At 42.0% G+C, this 18,556-nt stretch overlaps 1 protein-coding gene across 6 annotated transcripts in view; it reads right to left on the reverse strand.

Annotated features, from left to right (window-relative positions):
• RNF144B (ring finger protein 144B) overlaps nucleotides 1-18,556 on the reverse strand; it is an 88,552-nt gene that overhangs the window by 12,401 nt on the left and 57,595 nt on the right. For 5 of the 6 annotated variants that reach the window (XM_068395768.1, XM_068395770.1, XM_068395771.1 and 2 more), the window contains exon 3: nucleotides 5,676-5,780. In XM_068395768.1, the coding sequence (XP_068251869.1) occupies nucleotides 5,676-5,780 (105 nt within the window). Of the gene's footprint in view, nucleotides 1-5,675; nucleotides 5,781-15,728; nucleotides 16,109-18,556 lie in introns of those variants that run through there. The other variant, XM_068395772.1, reaches the window with a different exon arrangement.

Consider the following 18,556-nt stretch of genomic DNA (forward strand, 5'->3'; position numbering starts at 1 on the left):
CCAAATACCTCCTCTCCTGCACAAACCGCACACGCCCCTGGGCTGGACAGAGAATGGAGATCCAGGGAGGAAGCAAACCAGCAACAGGGCAGATGGCAAAGGGCCAAAAGAGAAAGACCATGAGCACATCAGAAAGTAGACATTCCTTATTCTAGGCTATGAAATTATTCAGTGCAGCAAAAAATGCTACAATACAAGTTTTTGACCTTTTTTTTAATACTGGGTTAAAGTTACAATAAAAACCTATGAAGAAAATGAAAGGCAAGGACTCTCCTCTCCTGAATGAAAAGACGTTGATTTGAGACTTTATCAAACTGTTGGGAGTTGAAATAAGTTTTCTGGTTTTCTACACACTGTAAGCAATGTCTGCAGTTAAAGTACTCTTGTCGTAGAGCACAAGAACATGTAAGGGCTCTCACTAAGAACAGCAGCTTTCACCTGAAGTAAAAATATCACTGGAAAAAAAAGCAAAATTTGGAAGGCTCACTACCACAAAAGGCTCCAGCTGGACCCTTGCCAAGTGTCCAAAAAGATTGCCCAACATGGTACAATAACCAAGGGCGCTATTACTATGCAAGACAAAAGAGCAAAGGAAGTAAAATGAAAGGGTATGAAATAATTGGGTTCAGTTTACACAGGGGCAGACTGTTCCTTGTAACCTGGGCAGCGCAGTAACCAGGAGCCAAGGAAGAACAACTCCCCTGTTTTTAAACACCGGCTACCACAGTGGAAAGTGAAAATCACTGCTCCACCTATTCTCAAGCTTTCAAGGGAGATGCAAGGAGGCAATCACGAAAACTGAATAGATCTTACTTCCTTTCACACCCACGTGAATCAAACCTCGATAATGCCGAGGGAGGAAAGTTTACCAGGACAAGTGCTTCTCCCTTTCTCACTTTAGCAGATATGCAGCGAGGGCAGATCCTGCACTGGCAGCAGCAACAGCTGCTTGCAAAGGGTTGCATTGCCCACCCCTGCGAAAGTCCGTTCACAGAGGCACTGTCTAGTTTTGCAAGGAGTGCAAAATAGTTTTAACTTGGGCTGTGGTTTGCTTTTGAAACGGGTATGGGAGTTCCATCTCTACTGTTAGAAAGTACGCCCAGTCCTTTCTTCATGAGCTACCATGCTCACTAGTGTCATCATGAAACATTAATTTATTCATTTTCTCCAGTAAGGAGCTCTTCTCTTATTTAGTGACAAATAAAAACAAAATTAAGACTCTCTCATTTGCTCCCCTTGGATTTATTTAAAACAAATAAATAAGAAGGACAAAAATTTTAATTTTGACCCTGAAAAAGACAGGTTGGCCTGCAACGTTTTCTCACCTTCCTCCTCATTTTACCATTTCAATCACCCCTAGCAAAATGTAAACCTATTTTCAAATTAAAAATAAAACTGCTAGTTTAAACTGACTCCCAATGGGATTTTTGTTCAGCTATGTATGGAATATAATGCAATTAAGAATTCTAAAATCTGGGTCACTGTCCCATTTCAGCATCACTTTTCAAAGTGCTGACAACCCTCTGTCGGGTTAGCACTGGTGTAGGTCATGGATTTACACAGACGGAGGTACAATAAGCAGAATCTGCATTGCACGCAAAGAGGTAATTCTATTTGTTGAACTTAAGAGGCAAAAGGAGAGCCCAATTCAGTATCTCCTTTACTGTCTGCTGCACGGTTTTAATCCAAATCAGATTATGTATAAATGGATCATTGGCATCAATGTTACAAGCTTCAAAACAATATAGGAATGAGAAATAGCAAAGCACAATCCCCTAGACATTATCCAAGCAGGTACTGCATTAGAAATCCCTGTATGCAGTTGAGACTTAGCCTGATTCACTGCTTACACTGGTGACTGGATTTGCACCAAGTAAGACCATTTCAAACCATGATAAATTACACCTTATTTAGATTAGGGATATTAACTGGTCCAATTAAATCAATGGTGCAAATTCCCAAGAGAGACAGGAATATTCTAGACAGAAGTTGTCTGCATGGTTAAAGAAAGCTGCATTAACATAAGATGTTCTTTCTACCTTCTGCTTCCAGGAAGGAATCCAAATAATCTTTGTTTATTGTACTATTAGAGCTTGAAAGGACAAAAACCTTGTTTAATGAGACTGCTTTTAAACTTCCCTTTTTTTTTGTGTAACCAGCTATTTGAAACAAGAGTCCATAGCCAAAACCATTGCCTTCCCACCACAAACACCCTTTTATTTCTACTTAAAACCAGCTATACTACAAGCAGCTGCCCTCTTGATGTAACAGGTCAAGATATGACCTAGGATTGCACTTGATTTCAAGCACTCCAGTGGAACAATTCCACTGTTTGAATGCATTATTTGTCAAAACAAAACAAAACAAAACAAAAACCAAAAAACTGCTGGGGAACATACCAGTTTCAACTAGATTTTGTTAAAGTAAAAGTAAAAAACAACCAAACACAGGGGTTTCAGAAAACATACTTTCAAAATACTGGAAAGTACAATTTTCTAGTTAAAATGACTTTTATGTTTTTTAAGAATAAAAAGCCAGAAGATTTTCTTTTGGGGTCCAGTGAGACACAATGTTCTAGCTCACCAAAAGTAAAGCCTTAACTCCCAACATCTCCTCATAAGCAGTTTACTCCCCAAACACTGATGAAATATTCAGCTGTTTTAGAGACACATTCCTACTATTCACGCTTGCTCATTTCTTCATGAGACATACAAGAAGAAATTCTACTCCATTTAAAATGTTACCCAGGAGTTTTGCCCGCCCTGACAGCAACACAAGAAGCATGTGTCTCAGAATCAAGGCAAGAGTACAGAACAAGATAAACTCTGAAGAATTTTACCAAGAAGATAAAGCAGACTTATTCACAATGAAGATAAATAGGTCACTGGAAAGCACTGAAGAAATTATGCACACCTAGAATAAGGACCTTGAGAGAGGGAAGTAGAGGAACTTTCTTAGCTATAATGTGTTATAAACTGCTTATAAGCTTTGTTATTAATTGTTCCATTTCCTTATCGAAGAGAGCTCAATCCAAAATGCACTGAAGTCAATGGAAAGGCTTTCTTTCACTTCAAGTTATGCCCAAGTTCACCTCATGTCCCTTGTGCAGGCTAGGGCAAAAGGCATTTAAAAAGCAAACAAAACAACCACGTTAGTTAACATAATTAGAGACAATTTAGCCCAAAGTATGGGAACCAATTTAACACCATGTCCATGACAAAGACTGTTTGTACTGCTATTTTTTTCTCCAGACTGTATCAGTACCTGGTAAACATCAGTCACAGTGGAGTCTGAAATGGGCATGACATGAAAAATACACTTTTTCAAAACCCTAATGCTAACACAGGGGAGAAAAAAAGACCAATTTTTTTCCCCTGGTGCAGGCAACATGCCATTCCTCGTGGCACTGTCCTGGTGAGGAACCTTTTCCTGCCAGAAGCCAGAGACCAAACATCCAGACCCTCCAGAGGTGAGAAGGCTCATGCTTTTACACCACGAGTTTCAGAGTGTGTAATGAATAAACTGTAATTCTAAATAGTACTTCCATGCCAAAAAATAGCCATATTTAAGAACATTCTCTACCATCTGAATAAAGTTCTGGATTTTAAATAATAGCTTTTAAAGGCCACATTTTCACACGCAACAGCCTTTATAGAGAAGAAAAAAAGAATACAGAGTGCTCATACACAACCTGTAGTTTACATACTAATCTTTCAGATTATTAACGGAGACAATCTGTTCTTTCTACTGTTCCTGGCGTTTTGGGGGGTTTTCTTCCTTAAAGAAATAGGTATTTGGTAAAATACATAAGCAGTTCATTTTACACAAGCTGGGGGACCGTTTGCTTTCCCAGCAGAAGGTCTGTGTTTCAAGCACATTGCCAAAAGGGAGCGTCAGAACATTCATTCATCCACGGGACACTAATGCACATTTGGGCTGTTTAGTCATTCTGCCTTCAGCTCAAAAAGCACCCAAGGATTAAGCTAATGGTCCATTAATACATGCCCTGGAGTGTCCTCCTGCTTTACTAAGGGGAAATATATCTCTATAATTCCTATAGCATCACAACCCTAACTTAACAGAGCAGAATTCTTCCTACCATTTGTTAATTTTCTTTAAAAAACACATTTTCAGTAAAGGCTAGTTGCCTCCGATCTGGTGCGATAAGTGGGAAGGACATTGCTACGCCCTCTCTGTATCTATGCAGAAGAAAGGAGGAAGGGAAACAGCTGGCTCCTTTCCACAATAGCTGGATTCAGCCAAAGAGAAGCTCCACCACATGCCTGCACACCATAACAAACATAGCTGCAACTCCCAGGCCCCGATTCAGCTAAGCATGGCATTTCAAATGGATGCTGGAGAGGAGATCCTGAATTTTTCTGGAGAAAAAGGCATTTTTGTTGTTTGGAATTGCATTACCACTGATTACATTTGAATAGGATTATGTACTTCTACCACCATTATGTCATCTGTATACATAGGGCTCAAGGGAACCCAAAAGATAAGCTGCTTTTCTTCAGTTCAGGGAGGGAGATCTGATTCTCCTTGATTTTGTCCCTGCAAACAAATGCAGAGAGAATGCACAAAAACAGCCAAAATCCCTTATCCACCTTTTGCTCCTGTTTGGTTTTTTTTTGGCTTCTTGTGTTCCCAGGCCCAGCAGGGGCCCACCTGGCTCACAGAGCAAGCAAGCAAGAATAGCTGCAGGGCAACATCAGATTTTCCCAGTTTTCCATGGCCTTCTAGATGCACAGAACAGCTGGTACATCTCAGGGTTCCAGCCACACCATCGACAGCTCCTCCCCATGTCATGGGTTTGGCACTAAGCCCAATTCAGAAACTTTACACCAGTCCTGTCAGGCAGGAGGCTGCTTGAGCATTGCTGGGAGACCATCAGGCAGCCCGGTAGGGGCCATCTACAGCCCCCTTGAACCCTGTTGTCCCAAGTGGTGCAAGAAGGTCTGAGGAGCACATTTTCCCTCCAGTTTCTCCACCTCCAACTTTCAAACTGAACCTTCCAGTTACTCTGGGAGATTGTATATATGCCAGATGTGCAAACAGCTCTGCCTAAAGCTCACTTAGCTTCTGAGCCCTCAACCTCTCCCATCTCTGCCTTGGGAATGAAGACACTTCTCAGACCTCTTAAGACCTGCTTGCACCAGTGCTGTGCAGATACCTTTCTTTTCATATAACTATACAGAGTCTCGCATGTTTATACTGGGCTGCAAATTGGTTGTTGCAGCCCAATATAAACATGCACGAAGAAATTCTGGCCTTGCGTACCATCAGTTTGAGTTGTTGCTCTTGAGTTAAGAGAGGTGTAAGAATTTCAGTGTTTGCAGTCAAATCAAACCTGATTTAACTAACAGTCCTAATGGAGGCTCGGCAATTCTGGAATACCGGGTATTCTGGTTAAGTCACCTGCATGGGTAATTCAGAGGTTGTCCAAATGCCAAGTAAGCCTTTCCTCAAGGCACAGAGGGAGGGAAAAAGGAGCAAAACTCTTGAAAAACATCTGTTTGTTTCTAGTTCCTCTTGTCAGTCAGGCTTCTTGCCAAAAGCTCATTAAAGGTAATCAAAGGGAGGAAAAAGTCTATGATCGTATTTATCATGTAGATAAAGAAGTTTGGAGGGGTTTATGTTAAAAAAAAGAGAAAGAAAAAAAGTGTTGATACCTCTGCTTCTTGTAGGGTCCCATGGTTCAAGCATACCATGTCTGGACACGTGATAGGAGAACCACAACCTTCTTGAATTGCCAGCTGCATGTACTGTTTTAGGCACTAGAAACAAGTAAAGAAAAGAAAAAAAAAAGTTATAGCCCACATGATGGCAACACACAAATTCTAGAGATGCTGCACAGCTACCACCTCCACTGCCTTAATTGACTGTCCTGAAGCTCCTGCACACAGAAAACATCAATTATTATAAGCGTGAATGCTACAAGTCGTTATGTTGGAAAGAATGCAACAAAGAACAATTAATTATGCATGACTTCATCTGCCAAGCACTGCATTTACCCAAGTCAGCAAGTCACACCTTTCAGTGCTAACAGCCCCTGCGCTCTGCTGAACTGGGATGGGAGGATTTAAGGGGAGTGGAGTACCTTTCATCCTAATTAACCAGTCTTTGCTCTTATCTTTCCTCCTGTGTTCTTAATTCAGAGTCCCAGCCAGCAGTCTCCATTGTAGGAGACCCCATTTACAAGAAGGAGACTACTGTTCTCAGCTGCCTAAAAAGGGAAGGGGGTGTATAACCTGGTTAGGAGGTTATAGCCTACCCTAGAAGATGTGCAGCTATCAGTTCTTTCCCTCCTCCCCCAACACCCCACACAGATCAGGTAATTTCCATGGTTTACCATAATTTATCATCAGCCTCTAGTCTATTGAGCAGGAGTTAGGTGTATTAGAAGGGTGTATTATTATCTATTATTATAGTTGGGTGTATTAGAAGGGGTGTGGTCAGCAGGTCAAGAGAGGTTCTCCTCCCCCTCTACTCTGCCCTGGTGAGGCCGCATCTGGAGTATTGTGTCCAGTTCTGGGCCCCTCAGTTCAAGAAGGACAGGGAACTGCTAGAGAGAGTCCAGCGCAGAGCCACGAAGATGATTAAGGGAGTGGAACATCTCCCTTATGAGGAGAGGCTGAGGGAGCTGGGTCTCTTTAGCTTGGAGAAGAGGAGACTGAGGGGTGACCTCATTAATGTTTATAAATATGTAAAGGGCAAGTGTCATGAGGATGGAGCCAGGCTCTTCTCAGTGACATCCATTGACAGGACAAGGGACAATGGGTGCAAGCTGCAACACAGGAGGTTCCGCTTAAATTTGAGGAAAAACTTCTTTACGGTGAGGGTGACTGAACACTGGAACAGGCTGCCCAGAGAGGTTGTGGAGTCTCCTTCTCTGGAGACATTCAAAACCCGCCTGGACGCGTTCCTGTGTGATATGGTCTAGGCAATCCTGCCCCGGCAGGGGGATTGGACTAGATGATCTTTCGAGGTCCCTTCCAATCCCTAACATTCTGTGATTCTGTGAGTTCCAAGTCCGTTTCCAGTATGGAGGCCTTCTGATGAATTTTTCCAAATTGTTTCATTACACAAAAATGTCAGGCCTCACCCCTCCAAGAACAAAAAGCCCTCTGTTCTCCCCACATTTTATTTGGCATGCCAGTTTCAAATATATTCAGCTTGTCTTTTTATATTATAGACATATTATAGAGTCTTTAATAAAATCACGGCATAAAACTGCTGCAACGGACCAAAGAACAGTGCTCGAATTGTATCTCCAAACTGCATAGGTAAGGAAGTGAGCTCACTTCTAAATCAAACAAAACAATCAAGTCTCCTCAAAATAATGACAAAGCATACAGTGAATTCCAAATCACTGTTAACAAAATAACAAAACATGGATTTCTCACAGATTTGGCATCAGTTTGCATAGTTTATTGTAAATGAAAACCAACATATTTTACAAGCAGCAGGACTAATGCAGCTTTGTTCCCTACAGATTTGCATTTTACGCCCACAAGATAGACCTCTCCTCCTCCGTACTGCTGGCTTCTTCCCTTATTGCCCCATCAGATTTCAAGAAATATGTCAAAGCAGAAGGTCTTTGAGACCTCTGCCTCTCTGCCAACTTTCGCAATAGGCACCGAGTTCAAAAGCTGCTAGGTGGGTTATGGGGAAATCACAGCCTTTCAGAGCATCATCTCTGGTAAAGCCCTGGGGCTCTTCACAAACCATTTTCCCAGTATTTATAGGCATTTAGCATTCAAGTCTGTATTAGTTTGGACTTTTCTGAGAAGGCCTTGCATATTGTGCTCTGATTAAAGAAATTTCCTTATTTGTATTTTTATTGGAAAGCTGGTACCCTCTTAAATGTCAGGATAATTAGGACTTTTACAAATGGAAATGATGTTTCTTTATTATTCTGCCTGCCTCTTTACGGATACATCCACATCCACATGTCTTGGTTAATTCTGATGAACTATATGGAGATACTAGTTCAAGCAAGTAGAATCAGCTTAACTTAGTGGCATTTTAAATGAGCTTACTTTTGATTTGTAAATATCTTAAGTGCATTCATTTAGAAGAACACAGGGGTATAACCTAAATGGTACGCTTTAAATATCTAGCTCATTAAGCACTACTGGATTCAGATCCAGCACGCACCACTACAAGAAAGCAACAGAGCAGGCTGTAAGGAATTGATGGTGCAAAGAGTATGTGGGAAGTGAGCGAGATACTCACAGGTGAAGAGCAAGAAAGAAATCATGTCAGTAACCAAAGGCAGTATTAGCTCCCTAGGGAATATCAGCCCAGATTTAACCAGGAGCTATTCTTTTATTATTCAAGCAGTCTCAGTGCCCAGTCTCATCTCCTTGCCCCCCTCTCCCAAAGGCATCTAGGCACAGTGCTTATAAAAAGTCAGTTTAACTACTGGCTCAAATCACCCCACTAGCACACGCAGCTCCTCCACAGAGCAGGTACATAACCACAGCGGTGCCTGGGAGCAGGTACCCTAGAGATACCGGAGCTGCCAGGGGTTCTGCCCACATCTGCTGCCACCACGGTCTGGGCATTAGCAGCAGGTGGCACAGGGAAAACTAAAAAGGTGTCCCCAGAGCCCAGGGTGACTCCCTGTGCCATTACTGATGCGGATGGAGACTGTGGGTGACCTGCTCCTGCAGCCCCACGTTCATTAAGCACCTGGTGTTGCCCACATGCTTCAGGCCATATCACAGGAGAAATGGGGTATCAAGTGCTCACTCCTTGCATGAATTTCCTCCCTGGTTTGTGCCTGTACCCAGCCTTCACCATGAATGATGCAAACAGAAAATTCTGCCCTCCAAGTCTGTTCCCCCAAGTCTGCACGTGCTGCAGTGTGTTGGGTGCACTTCTTGGATACATGGGTGATGTTCCAGCAGAGCCTCCTTACATCTCACTCCCTCTCTCCTCATGGGAGACCTGATTACTTTCTGGATCAAGTCTCAGGGCAGTATTTGGGGAAGGGGGAATGTTTCCCTCCCACCAAAGCATTTAGTTTGCCTTAATTCCTCAGCAAGTAACCTTTTACTTTCGCTAAGATCCTGGCTTCTGTCTCCTCTCTGGTGTTTCCTGATATTTAGTAATTTGTTTTGACAGCATGGTACAGCGGATTTGTATTCTAGGGGCAGCTCAGGTCAGCTGGTTACAGAGGGAGGACAAAGCCGGAGAAGTTACTGCAGGCCTAGCGGCAGCCCAGAGGCTTGTTCTTAATTTAGACTTCCAGGACAGAAGCTCAGAGCACTGACAATTACCCTTCTGTGCAAGGATGGGCACGAAGCTCTGAAGGAGCTTCAATCCACAGTACGGATTTTGCAATCAGTTTCGATATGCAGTATCTAAATCATTAGGGGTACCAAGCCAGGAGAACAGAGATTTCTGAGGACTGCTAATGCATCTGGATTCTCCTTCTCTTCTAGCTCACTGCTTGTTTGTAGGTGAGGATAGGTGAGCAACCGGAGCCATCTACGATACTTTTAGAGGGTGCTGTGCTTTCAGAGGGTGACTTGGAGAGATTTTATAATAGGTCTGGTGCAGTGCCATGGATCTTCAAATACTTCACAGAAAACCTCCCTGTTAAATAGTTTTTATAGGTATTAAATCTTTTGCCTTGATTTTCTGCGCTTGGAGAAGGTGCTGTGGATGCAATTCAGCAAGATGATTGAAGGACTTAAGGGTGCTGGGAAACTCGAAGGAAGCATTTAGCATTTACCACTGAAGGATTAAGCTTTTTACCTAAGTCTGTACGTGAATGAAGATGTGAACTTCTTGTTCCCTCTTTCACAAGTTAGCATCAAAGAAGAGACAGTGGAAAAATCACTAAAATTTTAAAATACGCCTTCACTTTAACAGCAGGACTGTCTTTAGAGGGGTTTTACTATTATTTACAGCTCAGCTACTAATTTAGCTATTTACTTGAAAAGTGGCAAATAAAAGTATCTGCAAAGATGCACAAGCTGCAAATGTGATGAAAAGAGGATTCAATGTCTATATAATGAATCATGACCGACCTTCTCAGCCACATGTCCTCCCACACTATGGAGAATACATTATACAGACATAAAATGGTAGGACTTTTTGTGCATTTTGACTACAAAAAACAGCAGTATCTCAGTTAGGAAAACTGCACACACTACACGCTACTTAATTGCTCTACGAAGAAAAGGTAAGATCAAGATACTCAGCCTTCTGTGCTATTAGAGGTCCTTGAAAGTATCTTAATCTTGACATCCAAGTAATCACCAGGTCTCAACACCCTTTGGCTACACTCCCGCACCAATTTCCCGCAGTGAGGCGACTTGCAAGCACGAAGAGCAGTCAGTGGCCGGAGAGGCCGCACCACAGGACCTGTGGCTTACAATGACAGTCATACCATCCTCTGACTCTCCATGGCCACAGCAAGTCATCAGCAGTGACCTTCCTACCAGCACAGTGAGGTTTGCACGAATGCGTCACATATTCAAGGCAGAACGGTTGAGGCAACAGACTAAAAATCTGCTGAGGTTTTGGTGAACAGCCTTGAATCCTGATGACTACAGATGAAATTGGGGGTTTGGCTCTATTACGTTCACCCCTCAAATAAGTGGTAGACACCAATCCAAGGAATTTTAACTTCCATACCCTAAACAGTTACGTTCAGTTTACTCAGATTTTCCCTGCTGAGCAACTATACCATGTACATATTTGTGTTCTGGGATACATAACAAAATCCTGATGCAATCAAGCAAGAGGGATCAATTCAAATGTGATAATGTAATACCATCAGTAAAACTCAGTACACCTAACAGAAAGTTTTGGTGCTGTTCTAACTTTGCCAAGCACGTTTTGCTCCTGCTGGACTGCTGTCAACTTCAGTGGAAAGAGTACTACAAGTAATTTTTTCTCTGCCTGAGATTCATAATGTATAATGAGACTTTTTTCAAATACTTTGCTCTCTAAGCATTTTGGGGAAAGAATTTTTTTCCTCTTACGCCATTTTTGTCTTTCAGGCCATCACCTTCCTCTATTTAACAAAGTAAGGTCAACATCCATTTACCTATTACACAAAATGCTACTCATGAGTATCTAGTAAGTTAAGCCCTGTAAAGTACCTGGATCAAATTATCATAGTACATGCAACACATATGCATTTGTTTTTTATCTTGCAGGACTTGTAAGAAAGATGACAATTTAGGCAAATATTTACATATGCCCCAAGTACACATATTTCTCCTGGAGCTAAGGCTTTGTTGAAAGTGTGTGTTGTAACATGAGGGAAGAATGTTTAAAAAAGCACTGAAAAGCCCAATCCAGCAATGCACAAAATAATAACATAAAAAATTCCTTCTTTAGCAATAAACACTTCCTCTAATCTTTAAAAGTGTTTTCTATGGTCAGCTGCAAGCCCCAGGAATAGAAAATTCTGTTCAGGCTATTCATGGATTCTTCATTTCAACACTTCCCTCACACGCTGCTCTAATGTCAACTTTTTTTTTTCCCCAAAGCATACTGTATGGAGGGGATTTTTAATGTACTGACCAAAACCACCACCAACAACAAAGTCTGTTTGGCAATGTATTTAATCTGCAAAGGGACCATAACAGTTCTGCATTTTAACGTAAGAATGAGTTCAAAGTATAATTTCGGTATTATGTTGCTAGGTAATGATGTGACAAAGGCACTATATCCCTCTCACTGTGAAATCTTATGTTTCTATTCAAAGCCATTTTCAGATAATCTCTGTACCAGAGACAAAAGATGAATCTCAATCATTCCTACATATTGCTTTTTCAAGTACCTTGACATGTTCCATTACCTTGCTCGTCTCCCATCTGCATGCAGCTCTTCAGCTCCCTAAATGCAGCCTCATTGGTTTGGATGTGAAAGCGTAAAAGGAAACTGCACATGTGACGTGACAAAATTGAACAGGTAGCTTTATTAAGAAAGATGGAGGGGTGGCTAGGAAGAAGAATGAAACAGAAATGGATGGCCTATTTTCCTGTCAAATGCTACAGATAATTGCTGCTGACCACTGTGCAGCATTTGATACAGAATAAGTAAGGGTACTTATCTTTAATTGAATTGCAGAAAGGGCAAAAAACAGACCTACAGTATTTCTTAACCACTAGTAGGGCATGATCTACATTAAATATGAAAATGCAAGAAACTATTGAAGGCATCCTGCCAAAAGAAGAAGGTTTTTCCTATTAATGTATAACTTAAAGACAATTTCAATTTCAGAAAAATTAAGAAAACCTCAAGTTTCCATCTTAAAATCCGCTAGACTGATTTAAAACGTTAAATCTCTTTTCCAGATTTGGCCTCAAAACTGTATTGGTTTGGCCTTGGGGTGTTTTTAGCTTTAGCCTTTTTACAAACTCAAAATTTGGGGGAGTGAAAAAAAAAAATACTGTAGATGGAGAGAAAACATAACTTCTCAGTTGACATTCCAGAGTGTCTTATGATTCAGAACAGATCAACAGATAGGCATTTAGTTTTCATTTCAGTTCTGGGCAGTGTTTATGTACTTTTTATTCAACGAGACATAACTTTCATTTATTTCTTATCATTTACAAATTTTACCTGTTCTTCAGTGCACACACAAGACAATGTAATAGTCATGTAGTTTTAAATGGCATATGTAGTATTATTGAATTCAGTGAGACAGTTCACATCAGAACTCTAAATTTAACTACCCAATCCACTCAGTAATCATTCGTGTACTTAAATAAATATACTCCCCTCCCAAAACAGTACTCATTGTTTACGACAGATCTACATAACGTTTAATAATATGTCCATCATTGTCATGACATCTGCACTTCTGCGTGTTCAATCTCTAACACGGGCCAGTTGCTTTCAATGTGTGGTAATCAAACTCCTGGAATCTCTCAAGTATTTCTCAACAGGTCTTAAAACTAGATGAATCAAGTCTATTGGCAATTAGCTTGGAGGCATCTGCACTTCACTTGGAAAAAAAATGTGAGGCTTTTCCAATTAAAGAAAGTTTTTAAAAAGTACACCACAGAAATAGCCATTTATTAATTTGTTAGAGATAAACTTATGATAGGCACAATTTAAAGTGAAAAACAAAAGTCCAATGAAACATGCGTTTGTACTGCCCAATCTATATTTTAACTGTGAAGGACCAGATGCAGTGAGAAATGAAGTTGCTTTCAAATGGATAGAAGATTAGGCCATGTAAGAGCCTTATTGAGAATTGAAAGAAAGTGAAAAAATGTCCCTTTAGCCTCAAATGACATATGGTCATCTCATAGGTCAGTAGAAAGGGAGGAATAACATCGCTGATAAGTATTTTATTTTCACATGACCAAGGGAAAACACCAAGCAAACATGACAATGGACCAGAATATAATGGCCTCCTGCTGCTCCACAAGCCTATTTTTAGGGGATCTTTCAAGTATATCTGAGAAATACGTTGTAATCAGCTTTGTCTCAAAAGATCTACCACCAATGGTGCCAGATTCTGCCCAGATACACAGCCTAAAACCAATTTACACATGGCCTGCCACATCCTGGCAGCCTTTCATAAAAGTCAGGATACGTTCCTGGTAATCGTTGCCATGAAGTGGTACCACCAAACAGAAAAGGACTGCAGAAAAGGACCAGAGAGACTCACCCTTCCCAAAACTGAACCAGCTGCGAATACCGTTTCTCTTGCAAACAAATCTGTGCCAGGCCAAACCCGGTCTTACCAACAGCTACAAAACAGACATAACCATGAGGCTTATGTCACAGGCTGGCTCCGTTACTGTGTCACTCTGAGGCATTGACAACTTACTTCACATCTGTTTCTTCATTTGTTAAATGGAGATAACACCAGCTTCACCGACGCGATGCTGTCATTAAACATGTTAGTTCCCTCTTCCTCACCTGTCTTCCCTTGGCCACCATCCAGATGCTGCCACCTCTGTTGACATCAGAAACACAGCCCCTCTTCCTGAATAGCAGCATCCATCAAAAGGCAATGGGTACATTTGTGCTCTTTTGGTACCCCTGCTAACTCTGCCTTTGATGTGACCATGCACAGAAATGCGTAACGACCTAAATTACTATAAAAGTGCTATGTGTTCAGTGCCAATATTAGCAGGTGTGGGAATTTTCTTTTTTATAACTTTAAAACAAAGCTATTCTAAAACATTCCAAATGCTGAGCTGGGAAAAAGGAATCCAAAATGTCAAAACCTGACAGCTTGCTACCTGTGGGTGGAAGCAGAAAACAACCTGAGGTGAGCTTTATATAAAGTAAGTGGGGCATCACAGCACAAGGTCTATTTAGGAAGAGGAGAAGGTAGTGTTGTGGTGCAGCCGTGAGTACATGCAGGTGTCTCCTAGGATGGGGGAAAGAGGAGGAAGAAGAGGGGACCAAACCCCTTCTTGGAAATTAGCACAAAGAAACACAAGAGGTACTAAAACGCAGTGTTGTTGGCTAGATGAAGGCAAATCCAATTTTTCCCTTACTCATAAGTTTTACTAAGTAGTTTTTCACTGGAGTGTTCTTGTACATTTGCTCCATTTAGCATGCATCCCACGCTCTGTGTCATCTGCCTCCTCCTTGTCTTTGATCTACTCAGTCTCCTCTGCTCTCAGGCTTTTCTGCCCATGCTTTTTGCTGACGATGCTGATCCTTCACATCAGTTTGTCTCCAGTTCTCCAGTGCTCCCCTGCACAAGTGATCTGAGGCTTCACAGCACTAAGGACAAAATGTCAATATTTAGCCACCCAAAGGAGGCAAGGCAATACACAGCTGCTCTTAAAAAGGTTAAGGAAAGCAGAAGAGCCTCAGACTATCCTGCTGGTGAAGTGTAACAGAGAAACTCCTATTTCTGGAAAGGTTTCCCCTTCCCCTCTAGCAAAAGTAGCTGGCAGAAGCATGCAAGCCCCCCTCTCGGAGGCTGCAGCCTCCCAAGGCCCTGACTCACGTGGCAGGCAGCTGCCCGGGGTGCCAGGCTGTCAACAGCAGCAAAAGAGCCTTTTTGACCCATGTCTAGCCCTGGCCTTGCTGTCACACATAGCTACAGCAGAAAATCTTGTTCTCCAAACATCTTTGTATCACCTTCTACTTGTAGAATAGCCAAGACAGCATAGAGGCTACCTGTGCTTCTATTCAACATTGCACCCTGACGTCTCCTTTTACGGTTGCATGAAGTTTCATCTCATTTAGACCACACTGTGTGCACTAAAATAACAAACAGGTGGATCATCATGATATTTATTTTGCACGTTTTGCGACTCAGTTACCTCACACGCTTCTCAGAAGTACAAGACCCAACAAAGAATTTGCTTGGAAAAAAAGAAGGGTGAATCACGCTAGTTCTGCATAAACATGTGCTGACAACACAGAAGCAAATACATGAAAGTATCTTCTGTTTTCAGAGTTTGTTACATGCTGTCTTAGGCATCTCAAACCCTGTGTTCCAGCAAATAACATGCAAGATGGATACAAGCTGCTGCTTGATGTAAATAGCAGCAATGCCACTTATTGCTCACCTGGCTCTCGTCAGGACTCTGAAATGCTTAGCACAAGGGGGAAAAAGGAAAGACAAAACCAAACAGAAATGACTTGCGGGGAAGAAGCTGACACCGTCTTTTTTACTGACCCCCAAGACCACGTTTTCCATAACAGCAGTGCACTGGTTCCCTTCTGTCATCACTGCCACCAGCGCAATCTTACCACAACTGGTAAAACCTCACCTCTGTGACTGCTTACAGGCTACAGACTTGCACCAAGTCTTCCACAGGGTCCTTAGTATTTCCAGTAGTACTGATAGTCCTGCAGTCCTCATTACTGCTTCCAAAGGGTAATTTATGCCGTGTCAGCTACCAGGGCATTTCTAGCAAGAGGAAGTGAGGTGCATGAAATCACACCACTCATTGTCTCTCCCAGCTGTTTTCCAAGCTTCAGCCAGGTTTTGAAAAGGTGGGAGTCTCCAAGATGTATATTTTCCAGCCAGTCTAACGAGCACCAAAGCCTGGGCAACACCCACTGCCTCCTCCAAAGGCAAAGCAGGGAGGTCAGCCCGTCCATTTCTGGCACTACCCCACCAGAGCATTCCTGAGTCTTGCTTGAGTGAGGCACTGCTGGAGCTATCTGAGGGAGAAAGGAGAAGAGCAAAGGATACAAATGTAGGAAAATTGACTACACATAAGTGTAATATTCAAAATATAATTTTGTAAGTGTATCAATCAGGATGTAATTAATATTAGCTTGTTTTGGGCCCAGATATAAGTGCACTAAAATACTGTATGGGGTAAACATGTAAAATATTTGTAACACTGTGATGGTGTAGTCACACACAGTGTATAATTACTTTACGTAAATATGTGAGCAGCGTGACCACCACAGGGGCAAAAACCTGTGTAGTTGCACATGGGCACATCCAAGGAAGAAAAAGTTGTAAGGCAACAAGGTAAGCACAAGGAACTGCAAATAGGAAGGACATCCCACCAAATATACAAGAAGGATGACTGGCAAGACAAACACCAAGATCAGTATCAGGAGCAGATGACATCCCCTGCCCTTTAGGGAATGGGGCAAGTAGCATAAAATCACGCAGCTTAAGCAATACGTATATTGAAGAATATATATATGTAAGAGTGTGCACCACAGCATGGCATTCCGCAAAGGTTTTATAGGTATAGGAAATGACCTGAATAATATAAAGTGCAGTCCTCTAACACTTTTGCAGATAAAATATACCTCACATCTCTGCCCAACCCTCTTCAGAGATCAGTCTTTCATTCCAAACATAGTCCAAACGCAATGAAACCAAACCATCAGGTACACCGTAGCCGTTCCCAAATTCTTGGGATATGTAAATGTGTGCTTTATCTCACGTTTCAGTGGAGTCTTACGCCAAGTGCAACAAATGTTGAGAAATACAAGGCTAATGCCCCTTCAGACCTGACTGGGCTACCAAGTAAGATGGCAAGTGTGTTCTGCAAGCCATCTGCGTTTTCTTCTCTGAACAGAGAGAGTAAAAATGTTTATAGCTATTTGAAAAACTCCTGTCTTACTAGCAACATTCCACCAAAATGCAAACACAGACCTTCTTAAACACAGTTTACTTACTTTGGCTAGAATACAGCTTTTACAAGGTATAATGGTTATTACAAGAGTTTCTAAGCTGAAGAAATAGCTGTACACAATTCTAACTCATTTAAACTCCTTGGTTTTACAGGCTACAAGTTAAAAGGAGATAGAAGCTCACCCCCACAGATGCCTAAATAGTAACAATTCCCAATTATTTCCACAGCGAAAAATGCTGTAGTGAAAAACAATCACAGATGCAGAATCATCATTACCGCTAGCAAAAAAAAAAAGACCTCACACATGTAATAGAACAAAAAATTAACAAAACTAACGGCTTCACCTTAGCAGAGCAGAACCTATTATGTCCACGTCAAGCCCTTTTTTATTTCAAATTTAATACTACTCTTGGATCTATATAATTAACCCTAGTGGCAGAAAATAAGAATAAGCTATACAAGCTGAAAGCATTGCCAGCTGAAAAACTGATACGGGCTCGATCCCATAGCTCACAGTCGACATTCTTACCCCAATATCTGTCTTAAGGGCAGTGTGAAGGTATCTAGAAGCCCTGGCATGGGTGGAAGGAAATTTAGGGCATTGCATACCAGTGCAGCTACTGCAGGCTGTGCCCCGAGCAATCCCCCATGCAAGCCCCAGCACCGAGGCACTCTGTGGCAAGGTGCTTCTGACACTGCTCTTTGGAGGCTGCCCAAAGGTGCAACTCATACGGCCTCCCAGAAACTGGATTCAAGACAGAAAGCCACATAGGCAGGTTAAAAGTTTCCAGAGTCCCCTTTGTTATAGGATGCAAGATGTACATGTCTCTGTTGTATCAGCCCAGACACGTTCATCGGGAGGACATTTAGACACAGGCAACAACAGCCAGACAAAGGGTAGACATGGAGCTTAAGCACAATCGAGACATATTACGCCCACTGAAATAAATAGAGCATGTCTAAAGGCTTCTCCCAGCTGCATTCAGCACTCACTCATGGCTGGCTCTTGGTTTAGACAAAGTCAGCAAAGTTTGCACAGATGCCAAACAACTGTGACTGTACTTTCCACTTCACTGTCACGGCACTGGAGAGACAAGCTCAGAGCGGATGCTCTTCCCGCTACCGGCCAGGTAAGGGGTGTATATATGGGGTGGCAGATGCAGCACCAACAGAGGACAGGTGGGGACAGCAACATCCCCAGCCATCACTGACCTCTCCCTTTAGCCAGTGCCCTGGAGGAGTGGAGAGCTCAGCTCTGCCTGGCACAGTCCTCAGCAGTCCTCACTTCTCCAGGGGCAAAAGGGTTACCCTGCCCAGCTAACACGGAGGTTAATGTGCCATTCATGATACCAAATCAGTCACTGAGTTCTTGGAGAAGAGTGGAAGCACTGTAAAGGTATCAACTTCTCCAAATTTTTTTTAACTTAAAGCAATATCTTCATACCTACCTGTTCGGTATGTTCTCTTAAAACTCTTGTTGCAAAACTAAAATA

Source organism: Nyctibius grandis, chromosome 3 (genome assembly GCF_013368605.1).
Source record: "Nyctibius grandis isolate bNycGra1 chromosome 3, bNycGra1.pri, whole genome shotgun sequence".
Classification (NCBI taxonomy): domain Eukaryota; kingdom Metazoa; phylum Chordata; class Aves; order Nyctibiiformes; family Nyctibiidae; genus Nyctibius; species Nyctibius grandis.